General features: G+C 42.8%; 5 protein-coding genes and 1 pseudogene across 5 annotated transcripts; 4 read left to right on the forward strand and 2 right to left on the reverse strand.

The window, feature by feature from the left end:
• Positions 1-380: 380 nt before the first annotated feature.
• On the forward strand, positions 381-6,336 carry LOC142399286 (D-serine dehydratase). Its single transcript, XM_075483872.1, has 10 exons — positions 381-460; positions 942-1,097; positions 1,259-1,388; positions 2,947-3,097; positions 3,175-3,355; positions 3,927-4,045; positions 4,150-4,276; positions 4,477-4,539; positions 4,620-4,725; positions 5,451-6,336. Exons 2-10 carry the CDS (start codon positions 952-954, stop codon positions 5,538-5,540), a joined length of 1,113 nt encoding a protein of 370 aa, XP_075339987.1. The 5' UTR covers positions 381-460; positions 942-951; the 3' UTR covers positions 5,541-6,336.
• Positions 6,337-7,802: 1,466 nt separating this feature from the next.
• On the reverse strand, positions 7,803-9,562 carry LOC142399535 (THAP domain-containing protein 2-like; annotated as a pseudogene).
• Positions 9,563-12,105: 2,543 nt separating this feature from the next.
• Positions 12,106-17,503, forward strand: orc2 (origin recognition complex, subunit 2). The gene is made up of 16 exons (XM_075482360.1): positions 12,106-12,232; positions 12,444-12,515; positions 12,617-12,775; positions 14,668-14,754; positions 14,847-14,936; positions 15,032-15,063; positions 15,202-15,259; positions 15,334-15,650; positions 15,746-15,855; positions 15,950-16,082; positions 16,190-16,286; positions 16,364-16,510; positions 16,585-16,756; positions 16,843-16,904; positions 16,988-17,106; positions 17,207-17,503. Exons 2-16 carry the CDS (start codon positions 12,446-12,448, stop codon positions 17,288-17,290), a joined length of 1,737 nt encoding a protein of 578 aa, XP_075338475.1. The 5' UTR covers positions 12,106-12,232; positions 12,444-12,445; the 3' UTR covers positions 17,291-17,503.
• On the reverse strand, positions 17,478-19,419 carry cfap410 (cilia and flagella associated protein 410). The gene is made up of 7 exons (XM_075482361.1): positions 19,228-19,419; positions 19,071-19,089; positions 18,898-18,944; positions 18,513-18,742; positions 18,253-18,403; positions 18,034-18,130; positions 17,478-17,935 (listed from the first exon to the last, which is right to left on the reverse strand). The coding sequence occupies exons 1-7, from the start codon at positions 19,302-19,304 to the stop codon at positions 17,783-17,785; spliced, it is 774 nt and encodes a 257-aa protein (XP_075338476.1). The 5' UTR covers positions 19,305-19,419; the 3' UTR covers positions 17,478-17,782.
• Positions 19,420-19,654: 235 nt separating this feature from the next.
• On the forward strand, positions 19,655-22,446 carry rpl37a (ribosomal protein L37a). The gene is made up of 4 exons (XM_075482362.1): positions 19,655-19,722; positions 20,427-20,555; positions 20,761-20,843; positions 22,283-22,446. Exons 1-4 carry the CDS (start codon positions 19,720-19,722, stop codon positions 22,344-22,346), a joined length of 279 nt encoding a protein of 92 aa, XP_075338477.1. The 5' UTR covers positions 19,655-19,719; the 3' UTR covers positions 22,347-22,446.
• A 669-nt stretch (positions 22,447-23,115) lies between these two features.
• pecr (peroxisomal trans-2-enoyl-CoA reductase) lies at positions 23,116-27,037 on the forward strand. Its single transcript, XM_075482364.1, has 8 exons — positions 23,116-23,609; positions 24,661-24,794; positions 24,887-25,052; positions 25,132-25,213; positions 25,303-25,399; positions 25,479-25,589; positions 26,309-26,420; positions 26,514-27,037. Exons 1-8 carry the CDS (start codon positions 23,498-23,500, stop codon positions 26,594-26,596), a joined length of 897 nt encoding a protein of 298 aa, XP_075338479.1. The 5' UTR covers positions 23,116-23,497; the 3' UTR covers positions 26,597-27,037.
• Positions 27,038-27,086: the final 49 nt, after the last annotated feature.

The following is a 27,086-nucleotide window of genomic DNA, read 5'->3' on the forward strand; positions in this document are numbered from 1 at the left end:
TTTGTAAAGGTATAAATTCACTCTTTGGCCACTAAGAGACAGCAAAATCAAGGACCATCACTCACAAACTTACAAAAACACAACAAATAAAAAAACGGACCCAATTCACAACTACAGTCTAAATAAAGCAGATGTGGAGCTGAAGCTTTGTTGAAAATAGTCTAAGTACTTTTCCTCAGTGATTTTGAAAAAGCTTTAATGATCATAACTAACGAATTACATAAAAGCAGTAAATAATTTAATCAAAACCTCAACACGGGTGACTTGGGGCCGTTAAAAGAAAGTTGTGGTTAAGTCACCTGTTATGTTAAAACCGTGAAACTGGGAGGAGGTGCAAATTAAAGCGCCATACGCTGAGATAATGCCTTTTCCGGTGAGGACATTTGACCATTCAAGGACGCCGTAGTACTGTGACCACAGCTCGCGCATTTCAACCAGAAACTACCACTGGCTTTTTAAGGTAAATCTTGTTTGTCTTCCACATTTTTGTGTGTACTGCACATACACATTTCACATTCCGTGACATGTGGATTTTCATGTCGCTAGATGCACGCCGTTGCATTCTTGCACGTGTTACTTTTTTTATTTTGCAACAATAACATAGAATTGTTCTAAAAGAAAGTTTTTAAGTCGGAGTAAAATTTTCTGGGTTCAAAGGTCTGTATTTCACAACGCCAGGTAATGTTAAACTGCACACAAGCCTCTGGTGTGAGCGCTGATTTGCTTATGCAGAACATGCACCTTTGTATTATCTTTATATTATATTTTTTATCAGAATAATTGTGCATTATTGTAATTGTATGTGAGTAGAGTAGAGCAAGTCATGCACAAGAATTTAATTGCATTTGAAATAACTGGGATGTGTGTGTGTGTGTGTGTGTGTGTGTGTGTGTGTGTGTGTGTGTGTGTGTGTGTGTGTGTGTGTGTGTGTGATGCTTCAGTGCTGTCAGTATGGAGGGGGAGCCCCTGTCAGCCCTGTGTACCCCTGCTCTGGTGGTGGATGTGGACAAAGTGAAAAGAAACGCTGAGAGGATGATGGAACGGTGTCAGAAACTGGGGGTCCAGCTTCGCCCACATATGAAGACCCACAAAACACTGTGTGGATCCGCATTCTCACTTACAGTTCAAGCATACATGTCAGTCTGGCTGCATATGGGAGACACTGATATGCTCTTTCTCTGTCTGTGTGTGTGTGTGTGTGTGTGTGTGTGTGTGTGTGTGTGTGTGTGTGTGTGTGTGTGTGTGGATGGACGGGTAGTGAGTGTGCTGACATAATGACGGCTGGATCCCGGAGGTGCATGGTGGTTTCCACACTGGCAGAGGCCTGTTTCTATGCCGACCATGGATTTGATGACATCCTCTATGCATACGCTCTTCCTTTTGACAAGGTTCTTTTATACACAATTATTCTTGTGTGACAATATATACAATATGTGTGTATGCACCCGTCGGTGCAAAATAACAACCACCAATCCAAAAAAGTTGGAACGTGGTGTAAAATGTAAATGTAAACAGAATGTAATGATTGGCATATCTTTTAAACCTATTTAATTATTAACATTAGAACATAGAAAACATATCAGATGTTGAAAGTGAGACATTTTTCTTTTTTCATGAAATGATTTCGGTGGCAGCGACACTTCACTTCAAGCCAGTAGTACTAAAAAAGAACCAGCTAGTCCATATCATGATTGAGTATAAAAGGAGCACCTTAAAGAAGCAGAGTCTGTCAGAAAAAAGTATGACCAAAGGTTCAGCAATCTACCAAAAATCTGTGTCTACGAGTTATGGAGCAATTTCAGAACAATGTAAAATTGGGAAGACTTCTGAATATTCTATCATCTGCAGTAGATATGATACAATATCATCAAAAGATTTAGAGAGTCTGGAGACATCTCAGTGCGCAAGGAACATAGCTGATAAATAATTTTTGAATGCCCATGGTCTTTGGGCCCTTAGGCTTCACTGCATTTAAAACAGAGATGATTCTGTCGTGCAAATCAGGAACTCTTCCAGAAATCCTGATCTGTTAAAGCTCTATCATGCAAAAAAGAAACCACGTGAATATAACCCAGACACGCTCTCATCTTTTCTTGGCCAAAGCACATTTTTAAATGTTCCAAGGACAAGTGGAAAACTGTTCAGTGGTCAGATGAATTCAAATTTTAAATTCTTTTTTTAGAAATCATGGTTTACTGCATCATCTGGAATAAAGGGAACAGGGACCTTCCAGCTTGTTTTTTTTGTTCCACTCCGTTCCAAATCCTGCATCTCTGATTGGATGGAGTGCATTCATGCTTATTGAACTTCCAACTAGCACATCTGAATGGGAACCATCAGTGTTGAAAGGGACACGCATGACCACAGCTCAACATGTGCAACATGAGCTCCAGTTCAGACAACAACTTTTTCAGGGAAGCGAGACAATGCTAAACCGCATACTGCAATCAATCTTTGACAGCATGGCTTCGAAGTGGAACAGTCCGAGTGCTGGGCTCGCCAGCCTGCTGTGCAAACCTTTAATCAGTTCAAAAACTGGCCCGTTCAGCATCATGAAATGCAAAATATGACAAAGAAGAGCTAGAATCCTGTATCAGACAAGAACGAGACAACATTTCCCTACCAAAGGTCTAGTAAATGATCTCCTCAGTCCCAGATGTTTACAGACTGTTGTAAAAAGGAGAGAGGATGCTATACTATTGCATATATGAGCACATCCCAATCTTTTTTGAGACATGTGGCTGTCATCAAATTCCAGATAAGCTAACATTTTTCTTGAAATAGCAAAATGTCTCACTTTCCACACTTGATGTGCTTTCTATGCTTGTATAGAATATTTGGTTATGAGATTTGCAAATCACTGCAGTCTGTCTTTATTTAAATATTACACTGTGTCCCAACTCTTTGTTGAAAAAAACCTGTTGTATATGATTTATTTGTCCTTAGGTAGAGCGCTGTGCAGCCCTGTCAGAGAGGCTGGATCTCTTCCAAGTGTTATTGGATCATCCTGATGCTCTGGAGCAGCTCAAAAGGAGGCCCCTTAAAGGTGGTCGGCAGTGGCACGTCTGGCTGAAACTTGACTGTGGCAACGGGAGAGGTGAACATTCTGGGAAAACACCACTTCGCTGATCATGAGCTTCTGAGCACTGTGTTTGCTTTTTTTTTTTGCCATAGCTGGCGTTCTACACTCGGAGCCTGAGGCGCTCATATTGGCCCAAGCCATCGCTGAGACGGAGGGCGTGGAGCTAACGGGAGTCTATGCCCACTGCGGGAACACCTACAGCTGCAGAGGAGTGGAGCAAATACAGACTGTCGCCCAAGAAACCACTAGTTTTACTCTGCAGTTCATGGAAAAGTAGGACAATGGCGAAATAAAAAAAAATATATATATATATATATATATATATATATATATATATAATTTAAGACAGAATATTAGATTTTCTCATTTGATTATGGACGATGATGGTCCAATGTGGATTCTACAAATGGTGAAAGATGGCACATTTTTTAATTCAGCTGTTCATTTGAAGGTAATGTTAAGAGTCGGGTGTTTTTGATCAGTGGGAGCAGGGAGTAGTCAAAAAAGAAAAGAGGCTTTGGGGCTGTTATCCAATGCGATCTTAACCCACTGTTACACAGACGGTGTATCATATGTGTTGCATTCGCATAATAAATTATAATATCGAATAAAAGGTTATGCCGTCACAGGCTACTCAGACTCACACTCCTGTTGGCATATCTATCTATTCAAATCTCAGTTAGTACTACTGGGTCAATAGAAGCGACGGGTAAGCAGCATTGGGCCAGGTCAGTTTGTTGTCACTGATGGAACATTTTTCTCTGAATCACGGAAGTCACACTACCAAAGATTCAGTTCAATTGAGTGAATTTAATGTTTTAGAAATGGATTTTTTCTTTGGCAGACTGAAGGCTATTGGCATAACATGCAAGTCCAGCATTGGCTCTACCCCTTCCTGTAGTCATCCAGTCAAAGACATGGCAAAGCTGAGCGAGGTGCATCCTGGAAACTACGTCTTCTACGGTGTGTTAATCTGGATTGGTTTTTGCTGAAATTATGACAATGAAAAACCAAATTACTATAGTAGTGGTGTTTTGTTTTTTTTAATGAATCTCGATGGGTTTCAGATGTGCAGCAGTCTATGATTGGCTCCTGCTGCCTGGATGATGTGGCTGTGAGGGTTTTGACAAGAGTCATAGGACACAGTCCACACAGGAACCAGCTCCTGGTGGACTGTGGATGGACTGGAATCAGGTTACTTCATCAGTATTGTTTATTACTTGCAGAACAGATGGGTAAACTGTTTACCGATTGACAAATGTTATGTTCATGCTAATTAGTAGTATTCAAAGTGACTGGAGTGAACACGCATTTTTTAACTCCCGCCTATATTACTGTCAGGTCTGTGTCGCTGGAAATATGTGAATGACCCTCTCTCTCACTGTCTTTCACAGTTTGGATGGAGCTGGAAAACTTCCCACAGGATACGCCGTAATCGAAGGACATCCGGACCTCAAGTAAAGCTTTTTGTGCTTTTCACCTAACTCGAAAAAAATGGGTGTGATTAAATTGGTAATGTGAGATTTTTGCCCTACAGGTTGTTGTCTATGACTCAGGAGCATGGAAGAGTGGAACCCATCTCAGGATCACTGGACTACAGCAAATACCCTCTGGGCTCTTTGCTCACATTGATACCCTATCATGTTAGTACTATTTAATGTTGTGTTAAAGGGGAAGTTTTTGTTTGTTTTTTTTTAAACCTGGACCTTATTTCTGGCATAAAATACCTTCATCTACTCACCGATAACAGTTTGGTGAAAGTCGGCGTCCTTCGGAAGATATTTGGATCACTCGAGATCCGCATATATCCATATAACGGGAGAGAACAGGACAGAGACAATACAGCCTCTAGATAAGGCATTATCTGTCTTTATTTCACCAATACTTTAAGCCGAATGAATGAATGAACACGTACTATTGCACTGTTAGTTCATCTTACATTGAAGCTCCCAGATCAAGGAAGTGACGTCGACGCAGCTTTAGCAGCAGAAAAGCTATCAGGCTTGTGTTGATAATAATAAACTCCTGGACTATGTACAAACTTCCAAATGCATCGTTTTGTGAGTACAGACCATATTTGTACTACTGTAGAAGTTTGGTGTCATGGCATGTGATTTTAGTGTGGTAATTTTGGAGATACTGCCAGGTTCCATTAGTGCTTGTACTAAGCTATTCGGGATAACTCAGTAACTCAGCTGATGTTCAGCCAATATTGGAAAAATTTCGGGTGGGCTACTTGGCTGGATGTCACGGTTCAAATGACCCTAGGGTGAATCTACTCCGAACCATCACTTTAAGTGTGCCGATATGTCTGTTTTATTGTCGCTCTCTCTTGTCATCTTACTACCACTTCTTCTGCTTTCTGCAGTCATGTGCAACCGCCACGATGCACCCCGTGTATCACGTGCATTCTGAGGGTCGTCTGCTGGGGAAGTGGACACCCACTCGTGGGTGGTGAACACCTGTCCAAACATTAACTTATACAAGGCCTTGTTAGGATAGGTATTTGGCCTTTAATACCTGTAGTTGATTTAATTAGTGATGCCTGTTGCATCGTATTAACCTGTTAATAACATAGGGTAAGGGTGTTTGCAGTTCTCTCAGATGATTGTTATATCGAAAGTGACAAAGTAGATGTAGAAAAAGAAAATCTGGAGAAGGGTTTAAAGGTCTGATGTCTAAATAAATGCAAGTCTAAGGACTATTTTGTTTCCTCATCAATAACATCTAGCAGTGTTAAATATAATAATAATGCGGATATATACAGGATTACAGCGGCTGTGGTGAAGGCATCGGAAACAAACAGTTGTAGGTAGCATGTTTTTCTATTCTATACTCAGCCAAATGTTGGCCACATTATTTACATGCAACAGCTTGTTTGAATCGTTGCCTTTCATTCATGATAAATATCTCTTAAGTGAGATTTAGACATTGGAATTGGACATGTTTAAATTCTGCATAAACCCTCTTCACTTGTGCATTTTGTATTATTGAGTTTTTTGGTAATTCGTGGGTGACGAAAGCAGGATACCAACAAAAGAAATCACTGTAGGACGTAGCTTGGGTAGTGTTTGACTTTAGATTATTTGCAAGGCAAAACAATAAAGATGAAAGGCTGAGTGACGAGTTAGTCATTCTGTTGTTGATTGATTATCTCTGACACACTGTCATGGGGTCATTCTGAGGTCACCACACCACAGACATTAATTAATTTATGTACTTTTCTGCTTTAATAAACTTACTACTGCTCCAAACTTTTTTTCCAGTTCGTTTTTTTGCTATAAAGTGCCATTTCACAACAACAACAACAAAAAGATTCATCGTAATGAACTACATAAAGAAACCCACCAATTTAATAGTGCTGATCTTAATATTCCTTCGTAATGACATCATTTGTAAAGAAATAACTTGTAGCAGTTTTAGCATTTTTAAGTTTTCTGTTTCAAAACAGGAAGTATGCCACTGTTTACATTGTAATTGTTGTTAAACTGCAGTACTCAGCAGTTTCTAGCAGGTTTGCGACATAGACATATATACATAAGACGCCTCATTGAACAGTTTGGTCCGTTGCTGCGTTAGGTCAGCGCATCCGCCATATTGGACTAATAAAAGGAAATGGACTGAACTTCATCCAGTGCCTTTCTACAAAGTGCTTTAAGTTAATGCCTCTTATTCACACAGACACTAATATATTTGGTAAAAAAAAAAAATAGGTACCAAAAACAACGTATGTAACTTTTAAAGTAACGAATATAAATGTTTACTCCTTATGTTTAGGATATAGGTAAACACCAAATCAACGAATGTATTTTTCTAATGTTTTCATGAGTGTTTACAGCTAATAATGTGTGTAACACTGTTACTGTGATGATAAATATTTATATTTAACATTTAATCTTTGTCTATAATAACCAGAGTCAGAGCAAGTGGTAGCTCTGATGAAATGATGCGGGGACAGCATCAGTCACCCAACTACCACGGCACACATCGCAGGACAGCTTTTTGAGAATTTGGCGAACAACAAACCCTGAGATGTAGACCAGCGCATTGTCCACAAGACCACCGAAGCTGGTTGGTAGATAGCTATGGTCACACACTAAAGCAGGAACGTTGGCAAAAATGGATGGAATCTCTTCAGTTTCTTCTGCTGCTGCATAAGAGTGCATCTCAAAAGCAGACAGGGACACGGTCTCATCCTGTGCTGCCACACCACACCGCACCATCAGATGGCGGAAGATGGCCTGGAACTGGCTGGCTGAGGGATTGTTATTCCAGCCCCCTAAAACACATACAAACACCACATTTACATATACAGTTACCAGGATAATATGCATACATGGAGACAAACCACATAGTAAAAAAAAAAAAAAAAAAAAAAAAAATCTGAAATCCCTACCTGATGCCCTGATTGAATTAAAGAGGACCTCCAAGTGATCCTGGCTAAAGCGCTAGGTGCAGACGTCATCATGTTAAGGCCAGGCTTGGCATCCACAGAGCTCATCCACCTTGGTAAGAAAGAAAAGCAGTCATTTAATATGGGTGCCCTGATCAGGATGTTTTGGCTGATCAATAATCACTGGAAGCGGTATTGGCAGATGTTAATAATACTAGATGTAGGTATGTCCGCCTTTCACTCTGTTCAGTCATAACAGGATCAAATAATATGCACAGCTAACAAGGAAAAAAAGGTTTCAAATAATATGAACAATACCTTTGCAATGTATGTGGATGTGGGAGGTTGATATTAAGAGTCTCTCTAAGAAAGCTGTACGCCTTCGGACCATGGAAGTGGAGTGATGGCAAACTCCCTCTTTGGTCTTTGGTGTATTCGTGGCTCTGTTTTGACAGGAAGTGTATTGGAAGATCTTAAATTCAATTAGCACAGGCAAATTAGTAAGCAGCATTGAAATCACTAGGAAGTCTTAACAAAGAAGAGAAAGTAGGATACACTTAAGTTCAAATTTTCTCCACATTTGTATTTTAATCTTACCCGAGTATATATGGAGCTGCTCTTTCAACCCTTCATTTATTAGTTTGTTCACCCTGAGATCCTGCAGAAGACCACTCACAGTGTGCTTTGCCCTCCTCTCTCTGTCCTGCGCGTTCCTCCTCTCTCGTTCCAGATTCTCCACCCTAGCCAGGGCTTCCCTGAGTCTGGCCCTCAGATCATCATGTGATGAAGGCAGAGCATAGGAGTGGTCCTAGTACAAACAAGGATGAAAATATTATAAATCATTTTCTATATAACATCACGCAGTCACAGTCCATCAAATCTTTACTAGTACAATGTGTTGGCAAATGTCCCACATTCTTACACATTCTTAATCTTATCACTCCTCAATGGTACTGCCAACAATGTGTGTGTGTGTGTGTGTGCGCAGACTCAATACTGACATGTTTCAATGTATGTGTGCATATGTGTATGTGAGTTTGTCTGAAAGAGTGACAGAGAATGGGAGGTGTTGTAAGGGCATGGGGGGTAGGGGTGACAAGAGGTTTGAATATAACCAGGGTCATAATGCTCACAGCTGTTTGAGGCATAGCGAGCACTTATTACTCACATCAGGCAGAGGCAGGGGCTCGGCCTCTCGGACAGGCTGGGAACAGTCCAGTGACAGGGTGTCCTGGGCCTTCTTTGAGGTCCGAGACGTCCTGGTAACAACAGGGTAAAGTGAAAGATAAAATATAGAAATGATCTCACAGTGTAATACAAAAAAACATCACTGATTCCTTCACATTCAGAAAGGGAAAAAAACATTTGCAGCATAGTGTGGCATTGAATCATGGTATCCTTACAGCACAGTGATACACCTACCCTGTGGAGATGAGCTGGGAAACAGAAGACTGAAGGAACAGCTCCAGCTCTGATCCTGACTGTCTGACCTGTCCTGTCAAAATCCTCAGGCCTGAAATGCTGACTGCAGAGCATGGATCGGGCTAGCAGAAAACTCTTCCCTTCTGGCAGCTGTTTCCCATTGCTTTCTCAGCTTTTTATCTTTGGGAAACCTACATAGTGTGAGAAAAGTTAGCAAAGCAACTAACAACAATCAAGAGTAGTTACTTCGGGTCAATTTAGTTCAATAGGAAAAACTTCTTGGTTGTTTGGAAGCTGGTTTCACCGTAGGCATTCACAGTACTATGCGCGCGACTTAGTCATAGTTTTGGCCACAAAGTCAGCAAATTCTATTTGTGAAATGACATTATAATGTGGCCAAATACAATCAAAAGTCATTATTCATTCTTACTTGTGAAAGGTAATGCCATGAGATCTGGGCCCTCATTTATCATTAGTGCGTAGAATCCTTTCTAAATCCTGTCGTATGAGTGAAATTTAGAATGTGCCCAAGTACAAAAAAAAAAAAAATCGGCATTCATCAAACGTTCTTACACAGGTCGTACGCACACTGGTAGGCAATCTGCAATGATAAATACCACACCTGCCAGTTCACCTTGCGCGGGCACGAGCAGACTAAATTGCATGATGGAACGCCCCCAATTAACCATATATGGCACCAACATTCCCTTTAAAAGACACCGGAACTTGCTTGCTTGCGCTTGACTCGAAATCTCGGATCTCGAAAACACATGAGAAGCAATGCAGAATCATACGCGGCGGACAGCACAGCTTTATGCCAATTTCGCACACAGGCTCCACACCGCCACACACGCATCGCGTCTGCAATCATAACTCGTTTGGGGAAATCACATTTTGCCAATATTTTATAGACCCCTCAACATTTCCCAAATCATGTTTTCGGGGGGTCTCGTGTCAGTTTCAGGGGGTCTCAGATCCCCCGAGTCCCCCCGTAGTTCGAACACTGACCATACATATAACCAATGTTGCAAATATGCTGCGCAACACTCACCAATAAGCCATCCATCTTCAACAGCTCCTTCTTGTAAACGAAGGCCCACGGAGCTGTTCTGCAAAATAAAGGAATCGGACAGCACCTGTATATGCACAGGTATGGCTTGCGTGCGCTTAGTTTCTCGCTCGAGAAATGGCCCCAATTCACGGCAGAGGTCGAGCAATATCTGTTTTGGAAATCTGAACCTGCTTAGAAGCCACTCATTACTTTCTGCCAATAAATCTGCACGCTCCCTAAACACGCGCTCCCTCCGTAGCGCACGGTTTTCCAGATCCTCAAGCAATGCAAGATGGGCCATGTTGCGTTCTGAATGGCATGTCCTACGTGTGCCTTTTATACCCATATCAATTAAACTAGGCTGATTATTGTCAGGTCTTCTGGTGAAACAATTATTTTTACACTCTGAATGAAATGCAATGAACGCTAGGTAGGTCTAATGCACCGTGCTTTGGAATTGCATAGGCTACACGTACCCAAATGCCGTCAGACATACTGTAATGCAACAACTGAATGAACATTGTAATATTCCCCTGTGCAGCAATCAACACCATTTGCAGTGGATTACCTGACTGGCAGACCACAGTACGTGCGCCTGCAGCACTGTGGGTCAGACAAGGTGATCTGCAGCACCGGGGCCCCGCAGGGGACCGTCCTCTCTCCCTTCCTCTTCACCCTGTACACCACAGACTTCAGCTACTGCACAGAGACCTGCCACCTTCAGAAGTTTTCTGACGACTCTGCAGTAGTTGGATGCATCAGTAATGGTGATGAGACGGAGTACAGGGGTGTGGTGGACAACTTTGCCACTTGGTGTGAGCAGATCCATCTGCAGCTCAACGTGGCAAAGACCAAGGAACTGGTGGTGGACTTGAGAAGGAGTAAGGCCCCAGTGACCCCTGTCTCCATCTGTGGGGTCAACGTGGACATGGTGGAGGACTACAAATACTTAGGGGTGCACTTGGACCATAAACTGGACTGGACAAAAAACACAAACGCCCTTTACAGGAAGGGCCAGAGCCGTCTCTATTTTCTGAGGCGGCTTAGGTCCTTCAACATCTGTCGGACAATGCTGCGGATGTTCTATGAGTCTGTGGTGGCCAGTGCCATCCTCTACGCTGTTGCATGCTGGGGCAGCAGACTGAAGGTGAAGGACGCCAACAGACTGAACAAACTCATCCGCAAAGCCAGCCACGTTGTCGGAGAGGAGCTGGACTCTCTGACAGCAGTGTCAGACGGAAGGATGCTGTCCAGGATCAAATCCATGCTGGACAATCCTGCACATCCTCTTCATAATGTGTTGGGCAGCCACAGAAGCACCTTCAGCCAGAGACTGATTGCACCACGCTGCACCACAGAGCGCCACAGGAAGTCATTCCTGCCTGTGGCCATCAAACTGTATAATTCCAGTCTCTGACATCACTTCACCATGTGCAATAACCCGGTCATAACAATAATAATTAGCTACTGAGTAGCATTGTAAATACTGTTTATTGTTTATTCTATTTTTGTACATATCGATATTTTTATTCTTATTTTATTTTTATTTTATTCCCTATCTTATTCTTATTAATCTTTATTTTCCTGTAAATAAGAGCACTGCAACAAAAGAATTTCCCGCAAGGAATTAATAAAGTTATTCTGATTCTGATTCTGATTCTGTTTCGTAATTCTACCACTAGGCAATGTGCGCATGGTCAAAGCTGTGCGTAGATTTAGGCACATTTCTAAGTTCAAGTACATGTTCATAAATCCCACACTTTGCTCAGGAATGATCGCACGCACGCTTTACGCACAGATCTGTTCCTAAGAACGCTTGATAAATGAGGGCCCTGGTTTGCACTGTAAACCGGTTGGTACACTTCCATGCAACACATGAATGGGGCATCTTCTCCGATCGCTCCACTCTGCCACATCCAAAATGGCGGTGACGTCAACGTACGATTCAGAGCTCAATGTGGCGTCCATCCAGAGTGGTGTAAAAAGATTATATTATTATAATATATATATTTTATATATAGAGAGAGAGAGTCTGTATTCTCTGTATGCTCTGCGTCGATCTATGTTTGAAGTGCATGATGGGAAATGTGGTTTTGACTGAAACTGGCTTTCTCATTGGATATTGTCTGAACTTTGACTCGTCACGTGGTTTAAAAACTTCAGCAGGATGGCGCGGGAACTTGTCACACCACTACGCAACTAAACTCACCCTTTCAAAGTGTTTTTTTTTTAAAACTTTTTTGTAGTTTTGTTTTATTCCGCGGCCTTTCACCGACATATACAAGTAAGTTGTGTTTCCACTTTTAGCCGCTTTGTGTTACTGCTGCTGTCTGTCCGCAGCACACCGAACCACACTAACAGCAAGCTTTAACCAGTCTAATTACCTTAACATGACTAGCGACAGAATGAATGACACGTGTGCTTTCCCTTTAAGCATACGCTTCCGAAATTGGGTGTTGCAACGAGCCTAACAGCTGTCTTGTGTTTATCTTGAGGAATGAGTGTGTTGGAGGTGAAGTTCATCGGGGATGGCGATGTTTTGGAGCACATCGTGGACAAACAGGAGGGTATGAACACTGCTTTTGCTCTTAAGTCCTAATGAACAAGCAGCTTTTGTGCCCGGTCTGTCTCACTGACCGCCTGCGTGTTCGTGTTGCACCTTCACCAGGCGTGCAGAGCAGTGGTGGGTCTGCTCAGAGGATGGTGACGTTTAAGAGCCCGGCTGGAAGGCGAGGATGCCGAGAGGAGGAACAACATGATGCGGATGAAAATGGGATTCTTGATGAGCAGAATTATATCCAGGCTTTAGGAACACACCATGCAGAAGGTGAGTGATGTTCAGGGCTAGTATTTTATTTAGAATCTGGAACACTGGTTCCCAGGGAGAGCTAGATAGATGGATAAGATACTTTTTTAAACCCCAAAAGTCATTGCAGTGGGCAGGAACGACCTCGTGCTCTTGACCTTATTGCATCAACGCTGAAGATTTATTTAAATTTTATTAACCTTTATTTATACAGGTAAAATCTCATTTACAAGAGACGCCTGTTCTGGATAGGCGGCAGCAAAACACAAAGTTACAGACTAACTGAACGTACAAGAGACCAAACAAAACACGAACAGAGGATAACTAATACAGGCTACCAAAGTACAAAAGAAAAAAGAAATAGTTCCGTACATGTGCAGACCCCCACTGACTGTCTCACCAGCCTTCCTAAAAGTAATTTGAAGTCCCCTCGCGAAATAAAGCCGGGCAGCTTCAGCTTCTGCTGGAGCCTGTTCCAGGTTCCAGGCACAGCGTAGGAGGCCTGAGGGGATGGCAAACGTGATGTAGTCCAGGGACCGGAGGCTCCGATCAGTCTGTTTCCGTGCCATGTATGTGGACAAATAGGAGGGGAGTAGTCCGATGATGGATTTATAGACCAATAGATCCCAGTGGGTGGCTCTGCGCATGGAAAGTGAAGACCAGTCTGTGAGAGAGTACAATGTGCAGTATTGTGTGAGGGGTTTACAACCAGTTCTGAATCTCAAAGCTCCGTGATATGCAGCATCCAGTAGATGAGGAAACCTCAGGCACAGGACGCTGTGAATTGACTATGTTGTGTAGACGGTGTTTACTGTTCCTAATGTTGAGCGGCTTCTGCAACTTTCCTCTTTCCACAATCAGCTTCAGGGCCTCAGTCGTCCTCAGCACAGATTCAGTCTTCTTTATCAGTTCTGTTCCGATTCTGCAAATAACCAGAAAACCGCAGTAGGCTAAACACGGAGAAAAACTGATGCTGTGCGCAAGGATTTACTCTTGAGCCTCCCGGGTTTCCTTTATTTCCCATGTCACAGTGTTACACAGCATATTCCGTTTTAGTGGTGTCCACATGAACAAAGTAACCAGCTGTTCAAACGCAGATGAAATTCTACACGACTTTATTCATTGCTGTTTGCTGTCAGCAAAGATTTTCACTTTCATTCCCACCTTACTCCTGTGTTCATTAAAGCCAGGCAAAGCAAATGGACGAGTGCAACTATTGTTATTATAGCAGGCATGAATATACAAGAAACCGCCATGTAATGGCTCCTGCAATGTTCTTTCTCAAGATTTTCCAACAGCAGAAGTTGCCTTTGACCATTCCAGCTCTAAAACACAAGTTAAAGGGATTGTCTGGTGGTGTCATTTAAAAACCAAAATGGAAAATAGCAAATCAGGTTCACACAGTCCAGCACCAGAGACCAGTGGTCACATATTACTGGCATTAGATTAAACAGCACCTTGAGAAATGCATGTCAGGTTTTATTTAGAAAAATAAGTTATTTAGATTGAAAGTTTTTGATTATTTACCTTTTAACTTAATGAACCAATTCAAAGGATTCATTTCTTTAGGAACATTTGGTCGAGTTAAAATCTGGATTTTTTTTTTTCAAGATGATATTGCAATGAAATATTTTTAGAAAGAAAATCTATGGTACTATGGTAAAATCTGTGATCATAATATGTAGATCCGTTACTTTGAACTACTACTTGAACCGCTGCATGAACTAGAACGGGACTGGTTCTCTGTCGGCTGAAATGGGAGTGGATTGAGTATGTATCATTACGGCTGGTCAGTGTACTTCCTGATATGGCCTGTATTAGCACAAGACCATTGCATTTTATCCTGCTAAGAATGCTGATCTTGTCACCACATGTAACTGCACCTCGGTCACATTGTTTTCTTGGATTTACAGAGGATGAGGATGGTTTGTCAAAAGTGGCCGGATCCTCCATTTTCACGTTCCAGAAAGTCAGACGCGGCCACAGCATGGCCCAGACTGGTGAGAGCCTCTAGCCTTTTTTTTGTTTTGTTTTTGCATCACCTAGCTTTACCAAACGCTTGTTGATTTTATTTTTCTGCTTCTGCACACAGCAAGTGATTTGGCCCGGACTCCTGGGAAAAGCGTGAGCTTCAGCGCAACCCCAAATGTTGAACCCTCCACTCCAAGTCGAACGGGACGCAGTCAGTGCACCTCACCCTCTCTTCCTTTTTAAGATTCCTTATCTCCTTTGTTCATTTTCAAAGGATTCGGTTGTTCTCTCTTTTTCTCTGTCTAGACCACAGAGGTGAAAGCAGGACCCCACAGAAGGTAAGAGCACAAACAACTGTTTTATTTTTCAGAAAAGGTCCAGACTTCTGAACATCTGAAGACCGCACTATTGGTTTTGGTGGCTTGTCCGTGCAGAGATTTGACTTTGTCTCAGCCTCTGCTTGTTTTCTTAAACAGGGCAAAAAGGTCCAGTTCGTCTCCACAACGCCACACAGACTCAGGAAGAGACTGACAGGTGAGTCCGACCCGTTACGAGTAGGTAAAACGAATGTCAATTCGATATCATCTAAACTCGCTCCGTGTTTTCAGCTCCGAGCCTTCGGTCAGACAGCGACAGTGAGCTCTCACCCTCGGACTCTGGGGAGGAGGAAGACGAGGAGAACGATGGGCTTGTGGAAGAGCAGAAAGCAAAAAAAGAGGACAAGGAGAGCTTAAAAAACCCAAGAACTCCCAGAAGAGGTTTATCTGCAACTCTCGATAAGACTCCTGCTAAGAAGAGCAAGAACACACAAGAAGCTCTCAACCAGCCCACCATGATCGAGGACTATTTCGAGGCTCACGGCAGCTCCAAAGTCTTGACATCAGACCGCACCCTCGAGCGTTTACACACCCCCAAACTTGACAGGGTCTGTTAATGATAGCCAGTAAATGAGCTGTTTTTTGTTTATAGCTTAGGCTAAATTTGACTTTCTTTTTTTTTTTCTTCTCCCCATTTTTGCAGGAGACTTTGGTTTGTCTTTTAGAAGGAAAAACCTCCTCTTATTCGAAAGAGATCCAGCAGCTGCACAACAAACACAAAAAGCACTTTAACAAATGGATGTTGCAGTTACAGTAAGTGTCGTTGCGGGTTTTTCGCAGGCAGTCTTATTAATGGTGAAACATTTGAGTACAAAAAACCGAAAGTCTGTGGCTGTTTGTGTGTTAGGTTGGGATTCAGTGTGCTGGTCTACGGTTTGGGCAGCAAAAAAGCTCTGCTGGAGGACTTCAGGGTGTCTCATTTATCTCAAGAGATCCACCTCGTGGTCAACGGATTTTTCCCCTCCATTACTCTTAAATCAGTCAGTGTTTTTTTTTTTTTTTTTTTTTTTTTAAATAAATCCCTTTATTATGCTTTGTTTGACGACTCCTGCGTCTTTATCATGACAACGCTGTGATTTTATTTCAGATATTAAATGCGCTGACATGTGAGGTTCTGGAGCACCAGGGAAGTTTCCGGACACCCTCGGATCAGATCCAGTTCGTCACTCAGACTCTCAGAGACAGTGAGTGCTCGTGTGAATTGTAGCTCTTGAGATGATGTTGGAATGCTGTGTTTTACATTTCCAACACGTGCCCACAGGCCCAGATCTCCACGTGTACTTGCTCATCCATAATATCGACGGACCGATGCTGCGAGGAGAAAAGGCCCAGAGTGCACTGGGGCAGCTGGCATCCCTGCCCAACCTGCATTTGGTGGCGTCGTTGGACCACATCAATGCTCCATTAGGTGAGAGTTTGTGCTGCAGTGAAGCTCACACAGAAACGTTTTGCCGTAGCTAAATGTCGCTGGTGCGTTTGCAGTGTGGGACCAGTTTAAGCAGAGCCAGTTTAACTGGCTGTGGTGGGAGTGTGTGACGTTCCAGCACTACACGGAGGAAACGTCATATGAGAACTCTCTCCTGGTGCAGCAGACCGGCGCCCTCGCCCTGTCCTCCCTCACGCACGTGCTCCGCAGTTTGACACCCAACGCGAGGTACCACGTCCACTTTAATGCGAGTAGTTGTCAAAGCTGTCGGAGTCTGCAACTTCTCAACGGCCGTGCATTTGCTCTCTCTGCAGGGGAATCTTCAAACTGCTGGTAGGATTCCAGCTGGAAAACAAAGACAACCCTTCGTACACAGGTGGGCACACATTCAACGCCCGGAACCACAGAGCGATTTTTCGCTTCATCGTGAGGCTGTAACCATTGTTGTGCTGTGCGCAGGATTGTCCTTCCAAGATTTCTACCAGCGTTGTCGAGAGGCGTTCTTGGTGAACTCGGACCTCACATTGAGGACTCAGCTGACCGAGTTCAGAGACCACAAACTGATTCGGACACGCAAGGCAAGCCTCATAACCATAGCCTCGTAATCAGCGAGAACACCTACTGCAAACCCCGACGTTTATCAGTTCTTACACTTGCTTTGTTCATGTGACACTCCAGGGTGCCGATGGCGTGGAGTACCTGGTCGTTGCCGTGGATGCGAGCACGTTGACGGACTTCCTGGAGAACGAGGAGGGTGACTGAGGACAAAACTTCAGACCTATGATTGTCTTTTCCTTCAGATTTCAATTTAGCCTGTGGCAGACGTTGGGGCCCAGTTACATCTGCTTAACATTAAATCAGGTTGATGAAATGTTTGGTACTCAGTGCCTCATTGTACAAATGTAACTTACACATTGTGATGTGTACATGCTCACAGACTACACCTGAGTCATTAAAAGCAACACTTGGAGTTAATTTATTGCTGGTTACTGTCTTTAATTACAGAAATAGATTCATATCTAGCGAAACATACATTCTTTTGTTCTTAGAAGGCAGGTAGGCATGCAGCTGTAAAAAGAAAGCGGTGGAAATCATCGAGTATTTAACGCTGTGAGAAAAGAGGGGTCACAAAAGGGAAAAGTGTGAACTGGGGCGCGGTGTATCTATTATGATCCTCAGGCGCGTGTTGGACGTGGAAAGGAGTGTGAGAGGACGGCCCTGAACGCATGCTGTGAAAGTTGGTAGTTATGCATTTCAGCAGTTCTCTGTCTGGGCTGTGAATCGTTGAGCGTCTCCCGAGTCCAGCGTGTACGTCTGGAGTCTGTTCTGTGCGGCTGTGTGTACGATACGGAGCTCCTCTTCGTCCAAATCCCTCAGCAGCAGAAGAACTGCATCCAGAATGTGAGTCTTAGGGAAAACAAAAGGGTTTAGATGATGAATCTTCCAGGTTTGGAGTGCAATTCAACATTTAAAGTTTCAGGGCAGAGCTTCTGAGAGGAAGCTACCTTTTTCATCGTCAGTTTTTCTCGAGTCGATGGAGAAGAAAGGGAGGAGAACTTGTCCCTCGAGAGAGGCTTCATTCCCAACTCTTCTCTGATTTTGCTAGAAACAAAAGGGAGGAATTCCATGTTCATGTTGTGTTTTGTGTTGTTTTTTTTCACAGCCTGTTTTCATTTGGTGCATGCTCTGTTTTATCTATGTTTTTCAGTCCGCAAAAAACCTACTTGGTTTCCTCCATGTTGTAGTTTAGCGGGTCATTCTCCGTCTCTGCATCTAGAAGCCCATTGTTGGAAAGCTGGTTCTGGGTATTACCTGGGGGGGTGCTGACCTCCTCGCCTTCCATGAGACCAAGTGCAGTTTCATCCTCAGTCACCACTGCACACACAGAAATCGCACATATAAATGCGTGAACTGTTCAAATGGGTTAAAGTGGGAAAGCTCTTCAGCAGCTGAGGTCAAACTGCAGGGAGCATCATACACCCACCTTGATTGTCAAGTTTCTGGAGGCGAGGCAGGCATCGCAGCACAGTGAGCCGGTACCGGCTCGAGTCGGTTCCGCAGCAGGGGTTTTCAGCCAACCAGAGCACTCTGAGGCGTGTCAGCGGACGCAGGTGGGACAGCTCAGACAACGAGGGAATCATGTTCCTCCTAAGGTAGAGCTCGCTGAGAGACAGACAGCCAGCCAGAGGAGATAGAGACGAGATGCTGTTGACGCTGCAGGCAGAGAGGAGAACGAGCAGCAGAGTCAGGATTTAGCCTTCATTCTGAATGACTCTGCAGGTGTGGCAGTATCATGTCAGCGTTAAAGCAGCATGGCTCTACAGTATGTGTTTGTGCCAGAGTGGGACAGCAAAGTTAAAGGGACCAACCTCAGCGTCAGCACCTCAATGTTGGGCATCATAGAGAAGATAGAAATCTGACAGGAGACATACATTCTTACAGCTTCATGTACTGGATTAAAATGAACAGTGTTTCAATTTGAGCACGCATATTTAAAAAATGAATGTAACTGTCAGCCATCTAAACTATTAGGACTACTTACGTCAGTCAGGTTGCATCCCCTAAAAAAAATAACAAGATATGCAACGTTAGCACAAATGCAATACATCAAGCGACCTGTACCCGTCCACCGTGGTCCATCATGTGGACCAAAAACCAACTAAACCACTGGTGTGCTAAAATTTAACTCAGAGACTTACCAGCAGTTTAGTTTCTTCACGCTTTCCAAGTCTGAGGCCTTAGCCTTAGCGAGAACCAATTTCCGCGTTAGCTTCATGGCATATCAGCTACCTTCCGTAGAAATAAGGAACATATTAAATGGTATATATATCAACAAGCAACAAAGGCCGCATCATGACAGGCTAAGTAGACAAACATCTCAACTCAGCAGCAGAGGGGGCTGTCAGGTACGTGAATACGCATGCGCGAAGTTAATGAAGCGTCCTTAGTTACGGCTTAAATTGATAGATAATTTTGTGTGCAGAGTTTTATCGCTGGGTTTTGTGAACCACTAATAATATCAAACACGCAAATAAATATGTAATGATATATTGTTATGTGGAGCTTTCAATTTATGTTTAAGAACTACGTTCTGTAAAAACTCAAAGTCCCACAATGCAAAGCGAGCGAGTGAGTAAATCGCGCCTGCGCGTTAAGCAATCCCTCTTTGGACCTACGTCTCCACTGAAAAGATGGTGAGCTTCCCTGTCCCCTTCACAATCCGTTTCAATCTGAAGATTCCTGCGCTACAAAAAATATAATAACATATTCAGAGGCTTAATCCAAACCTTATTTGTCAGACCTAACTTTGATTTGTATTAGTTGGTTGATTACATCCGTAGGAAAAGCGATGTTTTGCCATGTCTTATTGAGACAGAAATGGCTGCCACCATCTCGTTTCTCACCGAGCCCAAATACTAGCCGGCTAGTCTCTTTAGTTGCTTCTCGGTCGGTAAATGATAAATTTCCCTTTTTGTTTAGGCCCTGCAGTTAGACCACAGCGAAAAGGCGTTGTTCATATCTCAACAGAGTATGTCGTGTTTTCAACAAAGATGAACTGTTGAGTCTGTCTAAGTTAGCATGATGGTTAGCTTGTTAAGTAGAAGCCTGTGTTGGCTAGCCGGTGTCCCTGAGAATGACAGCAGCTTATTTACCCTTATTCTCAGGTGTTTTTTTTTGTTTGTTTTGTTTTGTTTTTGCATTGGCAATGATTTTTATACATTATATTACGTTTTACAAGAAAAATTCAAAAGTATTCTAACGCCGTGAAGGACGTACTTCTTACTTGTGGGCGGGCAGTAGTATATCATAACCCGGTGTTTGAACTCAGTTGCAACCCAGTTGCAGTTTGCTGTAATGTTATTGGTCATTGTCACGTAATGCACTTTGTCATCCACAGGCCAAACGCACCAAGAAGGTGGGGATTGTTGGTAAATATGGCACGCGTTATGGAGCGTCGCTGAGGAAGATGGTGAAGAAAATTGAAATCTCCCAGCATGCCAAGTACACCTGCTCTTTCTGTGGCAAGGTAAGTGTTGGGATCACAAACCATTGTAACAGATGTAGTACAATATGTGGTCTGCCTGCTCAGTGTACACACTGAACTGTAGTCATGAGACTCGTGACTGCACGATGGCGCAGACTTAAGTCTCAGTTAACTGGAAACGGGCTGCTTTAGGACGTTACATGTGTTTTTTGTAAAACTTTCTAATTCATTTAATCCGTGTTTACAGACTAAAATGAAGAGGAGGGCTGTTGGTATCTGGCACTGTGGGTCCTGCAGGAAGACGGTGGCTGGAGGTGCCTGGACGTACAAGTATGTTGCGCTGTTGATTTTCTGACTTATTTAATGCATCTCTTCCAGCAGTTTAATTTTTTTTTTTAATGAATTTGGTGCGATTGTTCCTGCTTATCAGATCATAACTGACGTTATAAGATTGTAAATGGTTAAAAACTTTAATGATTAAGTAAGCAGCCATACAGTTGCATGTACATGCATAGATGGATGCCTCCTTATGTTTTAGTGTTAAAATTGATTGTGTGGTATCCAAATTGAATGTGACTTGGTGGTTAGCCTGCCCAGTGCAATAGATATGTGCCACCATGCGGGTAAGATTATTAAGTTAGGTTTTGAACCACCCAGTCACTGCCATTGTGAATATAGTTCATCACAGTAACAAACTTGTGGGGCCACTCCTTTTCCAAACGTTGGTGCATGAGCGGGCCAGAAGTGATGAGTGGAACTTATAAATGGAGAGGATAACGTTCATCTATTTAAGGAGGCTTCGTAGTAGCTGATCTATGTGAGCGATCAGGGTTTATCGTATCACTCGTTCACAAAATAACTGACCCGCAGAGCCGTTAATTGTTTGCAAATGAATGTATTACCTGGAATGAAAACATTCAGTGGAGCTCATCTAACTACTATGTAGTGGCCTGACATCCAAGCCCTCCTGTGGTCGACCTCAGGGTCAAGATGGACGTCTGTGCTGCTTGCAGCACCAAATCTGGTGTATGCACCAGCTGATGGGTTAATGTACAGACTTTCTACTCGCTGAAATTCACTGCTGTATAAATATGGACTCAGTCCCCCACTGACCGATATTCCCCTTTGAACCATATGCCTGCTGTACGGAGTCACTGTACGAATGAAAGCTTCTTCAGATACAAATTTGGGCTCAAAATGAATAAATGCTATATGCTTTTTCTCTGCAACATCCTTATCGAACCAAGAATGCAGCATACTTAAAGTATCATCACATCACACTTGATTTGTGGGGACAAAAAAAAGTGACACCTCCATTAACTTGAAAATGTTTTTCCTGTCATGGAAGATATTTTCCACCTCCCTGACTGCTTGTTATAACTTCTAACCGACTTTTGCATGAGGAGTAAAACAGGCGAAGCCACCAGAGCCCCTCCCCAAGTTGACTTCATTTACTCATATAAAGCAAACTTGGTTGGACATTTTAGCAAACTCAAACTTCTCCAGAGGTGACCCACTTTCTTCAGTTAAAGAATAGGAATTCACTGTCAGATGAGTGGAATTTCAAGCGTTGATATCCCAGGTAAAATGAAGTCATCAAGGAGAGGAAGAAGTGTTTTACGTTTGACAAATGAATGCATTTCAACAGCTTTTATCATGAAAGCGCTGTTATAATAAATGGCAAATTTTACAAACTCAACACTGTTTTACCTACAAGGCTGTCGTATAATCGGAATTTATTCTAAAGAATGTTTTTCTCTTCCTTGCAGCACAACGTCTGCTGTCACAGTCAAGTCCGCAATCAGGAGGCTGAAGGAGTTGAAGGACCAGTAAACCAGTACACGACGATCACTGGTGGATTTGGGACTTTTTCTATAATTCAACCGAGCTGGACATGGCCTCAACATCCAAAAATAAAGCAGTCTGGAGCGGAGTTCTTTGTGTCTTTTGTACATTTGTTTTAAATGTGAAAACGTTTGAGCTTTGACCTCCAAACAGTCCCTCACAAACCCTTCCATGTGGGAGAAAACTTCACTGTGGCTCAGGTTCTATTAGAATGAATGATGGACACCGCCAGCCCTTAAATGTCCGGGTATAGAAGGTTTCATTTGGCTTGCTGAATGTGAAGTGGAGAAGTATAGAAGTTAACTACACTTTTCACTTTACCTATTTCCTTTTCCAGCAGGTAAAATGACGCTGGTCCAATTACAGACCAAGACGAAAAGGTTATAAAGCTCATGTATGTTTCAGTGAAGTTAGTCATTTGTGATTTAGACATTTTTCACTGCAAATGGAATGACTTGTACAGATTGGAGATGAAAACCTATTTTCTTATAGAAATGTGATGGATCCAAAACTACTATGAGAATAATTTTATTATACGTTGGTCATAAATCGTCTTTGTGACGAGAGAAGGTACCCCCCCCCCCCCCATTTTTCCCAAATTTAAGGTTTTGTCAAGTTTGCAGACCACCGTCTCTTGTCTGTCCAAATTTTCTTGTGGTGTCATTCATAAGGGTGCTGTCATTACATAATAACATGTAATGACAGCATAATTGTGAAAATGATCACAATAACTTGATCCTGGTCTACAGTGATGCTTACCTCCAAGGAGGGCGAGGACCTAAGTCATACCAGTAAAATGCTGCTAATAACAGCCACCATGAGTTGGGGCTGCACAGATCCTGATTTATAATAATACTCAACTCACCTGTGGATCTTAACCACATGTCCTACCGTGACTCTGGTACCGGTTACTCACTATGAAAAATAACCATGAAATAAGTTTCTATCTCTGATGAGAAACTAAAAACAACTAATGTAGATGATTACACCTGCCATTGTTTCCTTACCTCAACTGTTTTCTTGTGTCAACTGCGTGAGAGAGACGCGACTCCGGAAGGTGGCAGTAGTCGCACATCGCGGTAATTTGCAGATGGGGGCGCTGTTGATGCTGCGTCACTTCAGCGAGCTCCAGAGAAAATATGGCGGCATCCAGTGTGTTCAGACCGGGCTTGTTCAACCACAAAGTTGCGGTAGTGACGGGTGGAGGGACCGGGATCGGCAAAGCTATCTCCGCGGAGCTGCTGGAGTTGGGTCGGTAAAGCTTTGTTTCAGAGTTAAGAGTGCTTTGTTTTTGTTCCCCCACGTTGCTCAGAAGGTTCAACGCTCTGACTTGTCAACAGCAGTGAACTTCGACACACAATTAACGGACAGCCTTTGAATGAGAGACCAAGATCTACTGTGTAGAGGCTACATGTTCAGTAACAACTCAGAAAGTCAAGTGTATGATGGAAATAAATGAGATTAAGTGGAATTCTCAATAACTTTGGTGTATTGACATTCACATAAGAAACAGGTGATACAAGTAGTGGACTTTGAGATTGACTTTTACATTTTATAATCAGTCCATTAGTTTCTAATCAGCTGTTAGTACAGGGCTGTTTTTATAAAGCTGCAGCTGAGTGTGTCATTTCCAGTGTAATCTCAGTTTTTTTTAAATTACTGACCCTGAGGCCTCCTCAATTTGGCTTGATCTCGAGAAGTCCTTATCCAAATGCCCTCTGAAAAATCTACTATTCATTGACAAACTGAAGTGTATTAAAAAGCTTTTCAGCAACCCAGTTATAATTAATACTGTTAGGGCATGGAGGCTCATACAACATGAGAAATGATCTTTTTCGTTACTTTCAGGTGAGAGATTTTATTATAAAAGATACATCTCTGCTTGCTGACAAGAGCGATGCAATTTAAGATACTGCATAGAGCACATGTTAGTCCAAGCCGTCTCTCCAAGTACAGGAAGGATGTCTCTCCACTCTGTCTTAAATGTAAGACCGAATTTGGTGATCTTACTCACTGTTTCTGGTCCTGTGTTAAAATACAAAATTATTGGAGTAATGTCTTATTTGTCCTCTCTTCTTTTTCAGCTCCCGCTGTATCTCTAGCCCATACTGTATAATGTACCTGTCACATCTATCTGGACCTGATCCTTCCGTTTCGGTTTTTGATTTTTCTGTTGTTGTTCCCAGCTTATTGTTGTTGTTGTTTTATTACTCTGTCTAGTCTTGTCTTTTGTATGTCTGCTTATTGAAAAAAATTAAACACATTTAAAAGAAAAAAAAATGACTGACCCTTCTGTCTGCAGGCTGCAGCGTGGTGATCTCCAGCAGGAAGGCAGAAAGGCTGGACGCAGCGGCTCAGGAGATGAGAGAGAAGATCCCTCCCTCCAGTCCTGCAAGTGTCACTCCTGTACCCTGCAACATCCGCAACGAGGAAGAGGTGAGCGCTTGTTCAGCCTCTGAATCGGAATCTGCTGCGTGATGATGGCAGTACGTGATCGCCTGGCTTCATCTTGCCTCCACGTGCTGCAGGTGAAGGCTCTTGTCTCCTCTGTGCTGAAGAAGTATGGCCGGATTGACTACCTGGTGAACAACGGAGGGGGTCAGTTCAGCAGCCCCGCAGAGCACGTCTCCTCCAAAGGCTGGAAGGCTGTCATAGACACCAACCTGACTGGAACCTTCCACTGCTGCAAGGAGGGTAAGCCAAACACACTGGGCCCGGGGTCGCTGTGTGTGCAGACGCACTCAGTGTGACTGTTTCCACTCTCCTCTCTCAGTTTACGCTGCATGGATGAAGCAGCACGGAGGTGTGATCGTCAACATCATCGCTGACATGTGGAAAGGCTTCCCTGGCATGTCGTAAGAGCTGCCTCCCTCAAATTCACGCACAGTTCTACAAAGTTGCACATTTTTTTTCCTGCAGCGCGTGTGTCTCCTCTCCCCGACAGCCACACGGGAGCAGCGAGGGCAGCGGTGGACAACTTAACCAAGAGTCTGGCCATCGAGTGGGCATCCTCAGGAGTCAGAGTCAACGCTGTTGCACCTGTATGTACAGATTAAGAGCTGATCAATGCTGGTGGATTAGGTTCATTACTTCATTTGTGGTTAATGTGTTTGCTTAAAGGGTACAATCTTTTCCAAAACTGCGATGGAGAACTACAAGGAGCTGGGGCCGCGTCTTTTCAAGATGTCTGTTCCATTTAGCCCTGCAAAGAGACTGGGAGTGCCCGAGGAGGTGTGTAACTGCTTAGTTACATGTTACATTTAAGGAAATTGTCCAATTGTCTGAGGGGATTCAGCCCCTTGCCAGGAGCAGGAGAAGATATATGCAGTATGTGTAAGGATGGACTGTGGTCCCGAAAGTCTCCGCTGTGTCCACTCTATGTGTCAAAAGGCGAAACTCTGATCCTCTGTCATAAAAACACAAAGAATACAGTTGTATCCATCTAATAATTAATATGCACCCACATTTTCCCAGTGACATTCTGTATTGTGTATCAGCCGTGTAATTACTAGAAATTACTATCAATTAATTGTCAAAAATTGTGCAGGGATCTGCGTAGTCCAGGTTAACACTGTAATCAATTCCAGCCACTTTCCCATTCTTAAGCTAGCTGTCAGTTATGTCCCGCGTAGCGTTTAGATAAGTTGTTACTTCAGTTAAATGTGACAGGTTTCAAAGTGTTATTACTAATGGAGCTCAGCAAAACTAACATTACTCCCTCTCAGTCGTCCCTGTTACACCGCTATGTTTCTACAGAAGCCCAGAATGGACAAACCAAATAGGGTGTCGGTAGAGAAGGCTTTGCAAGTTTTTTTTTACATCCTATGCAGTCTCTCCTGCATGCTTAAAAGGGAGGGGTGAGGTGAGGGGGTGTTCAGTTGGTTGCAACTATATCCAACACACTGAAGAAATATATTAATCTGACTGGAGTTTTTTTTTTTTTTTTTCAGATCTCCTCTACAGTGTGTTTCCTGCTCTCTCCCGCTGCCTCCTACATCTCTGGTGCTACACTGAAGGTCGATGCAGGACAAAGTCTGTACCACTCCATGTGGGAGATACCTGGTGCGTGCACCTTCATAACCCAGCACTGTCTTTACAGTACGTATTAGATGCTAAACACTATGCTATATGGTGAACTGAATTGTTTCTGTGCAGATCACAAAGCATGGCCTGATGCTCCAGAGGGGGAAAACCTGGATGCTTTAAAGGAGCTGCTCAAACCACAAAGCAAACTTTAATGTGTGACATACAGACTGCACAAAACAGCGGGTGCCATGGATGTACAGCTGTACAGAGATCACAAGCGCAATAACAGAGTCAAAGCACCATAGTTCCGTGATTAAAAGGTGTGCTGTATATATATATATATATATATATATATATATATATATATATATGTATATATATATATATATATATATATATATATATATATATATATATATATATATATATATATATGTATATGTAGAGATAGAGTGTGATTCATTGTCAAAATTGTGTATAGAATGTTATGTAATTAATAACAACTTGAACATTTAGTTTCCCGGACTGTGACTTGTAGCATTTAACAGTTGAGATGTACTGATAAATGTTTATCCAGTGCCTTTGTTTTGTAAATTTATATAATATAACTGTCACAAATGCTGAATAGATGGAAAATAAAAAAGACAAATGAACTGATCATTAAATATGTTTTTCATTACAATCGTTAAATCCAATCGAAGT

Source organism: Odontesthes bonariensis, chromosome 14 (genome assembly GCF_027942865.1).
Source record: "Odontesthes bonariensis isolate fOdoBon6 chromosome 14, fOdoBon6.hap1, whole genome shotgun sequence".
NCBI classification, from domain to species: domain Eukaryota; kingdom Metazoa; phylum Chordata; class Actinopteri; order Atheriniformes; family Atherinopsidae; genus Odontesthes; species Odontesthes bonariensis.

Excerpts from the sequence above, each read along its gene's own strand:
- orc2 (XM_075482360.1), top strand. The coding sequence starts at position 12,446 with ATGAGTGTGTTGGAGGTGAAGTTCATCGGGGATGGCGATGTTTTGGAG. Across the intron at positions 15,064-15,201 it reads AAAGCAGGACCCCACAGAAG|GGCAAAAAGGTCCAGTTCGT; the intron begins GTAAGAGCACAA and ends TTTCTTAAACAG. Across the intron at positions 17,107-17,206 it reads AACTGATTCGGACACGCAAG|GGTGCCGATGGCGTGGAGTA; the intron begins GCAAGCCTCATA and ends GTGACACTCCAG.
- pecr (XM_075482364.1), top strand. The coding sequence starts at position 23,498 with ATGGCGGCATCCAGTGTGTTCAGACCGGGCTTGTTCAACCACAAAGTT. Across the intron at positions 24,795-24,886 it reads ACATCCGCAACGAGGAAGAG|GTGAAGGCTCTTGTCTCCTC; the intron begins GTGAGCGCTTGT and ends CACGTGCTGCAG. Across the intron at positions 25,590-26,308 it reads GACTGGGAGTGCCCGAGGAG|ATCTCCTCTACAGTGTGTTT; the intron begins GTGTGTAACTGC and ends TTTTTTTTTCAG.
- cfap410 (XM_075482361.1), bottom strand. The coding sequence starts at position 19,304 with ATGAAGCTAACGCGGAAATTGGTTCTCGCTAAGGCTAAGGCCTCAGAC. Across the intron at positions 18,743-18,897 it reads ATTGAGGTGCTGACGCTGAG|CGTCAACAGCATCTCGTCTC; the intron begins GTTGGTCCCTTT and ends CTCTGCCTGCAG. Across the intron at positions 18,131-18,252 it reads TACAACATGGAGGAAACCAA|CAAAATCAGAGAAGAGTTGG; the intron begins GTAGGTTTTTTG and ends TTTTGTTTCTAG.
- rpl37a (XM_075482362.1), top strand. Across the intron at positions 20,556-20,760 it reads CCTGCTCTTTCTGTGGCAAG|ACTAAAATGAAGAGGAGGGC; the intron begins GTAAGTGTTGGG and ends CCGTGTTTACAG. Across the intron at positions 20,844-22,282 it reads GGAGGTGCCTGGACGTACAA|CACAACGTCTGCTGTCACAG; the intron begins GTATGTTGCGCT and ends TCTTCCTTGCAG.
- LOC142399286 (XM_075483872.1), top strand. The coding sequence starts at position 952 with ATGGAGGGGGAGCCCCTGTCAGCCCTGTGTACCCCTGCTCTGGTGGTG. Across the intron at positions 3,356-3,926 it reads ACTCTGCAGTTCATGGAAAA|ACTGAAGGCTATTGGCATAA; the intron begins GTAGGACAATGG and ends TTTCTTTGGCAG. Across the intron at positions 4,277-4,476 it reads TGTGGATGGACTGGAATCAG|TTTGGATGGAGCTGGAAAAC; the intron begins GTTACTTCATCA and ends TGTCTTTCACAG.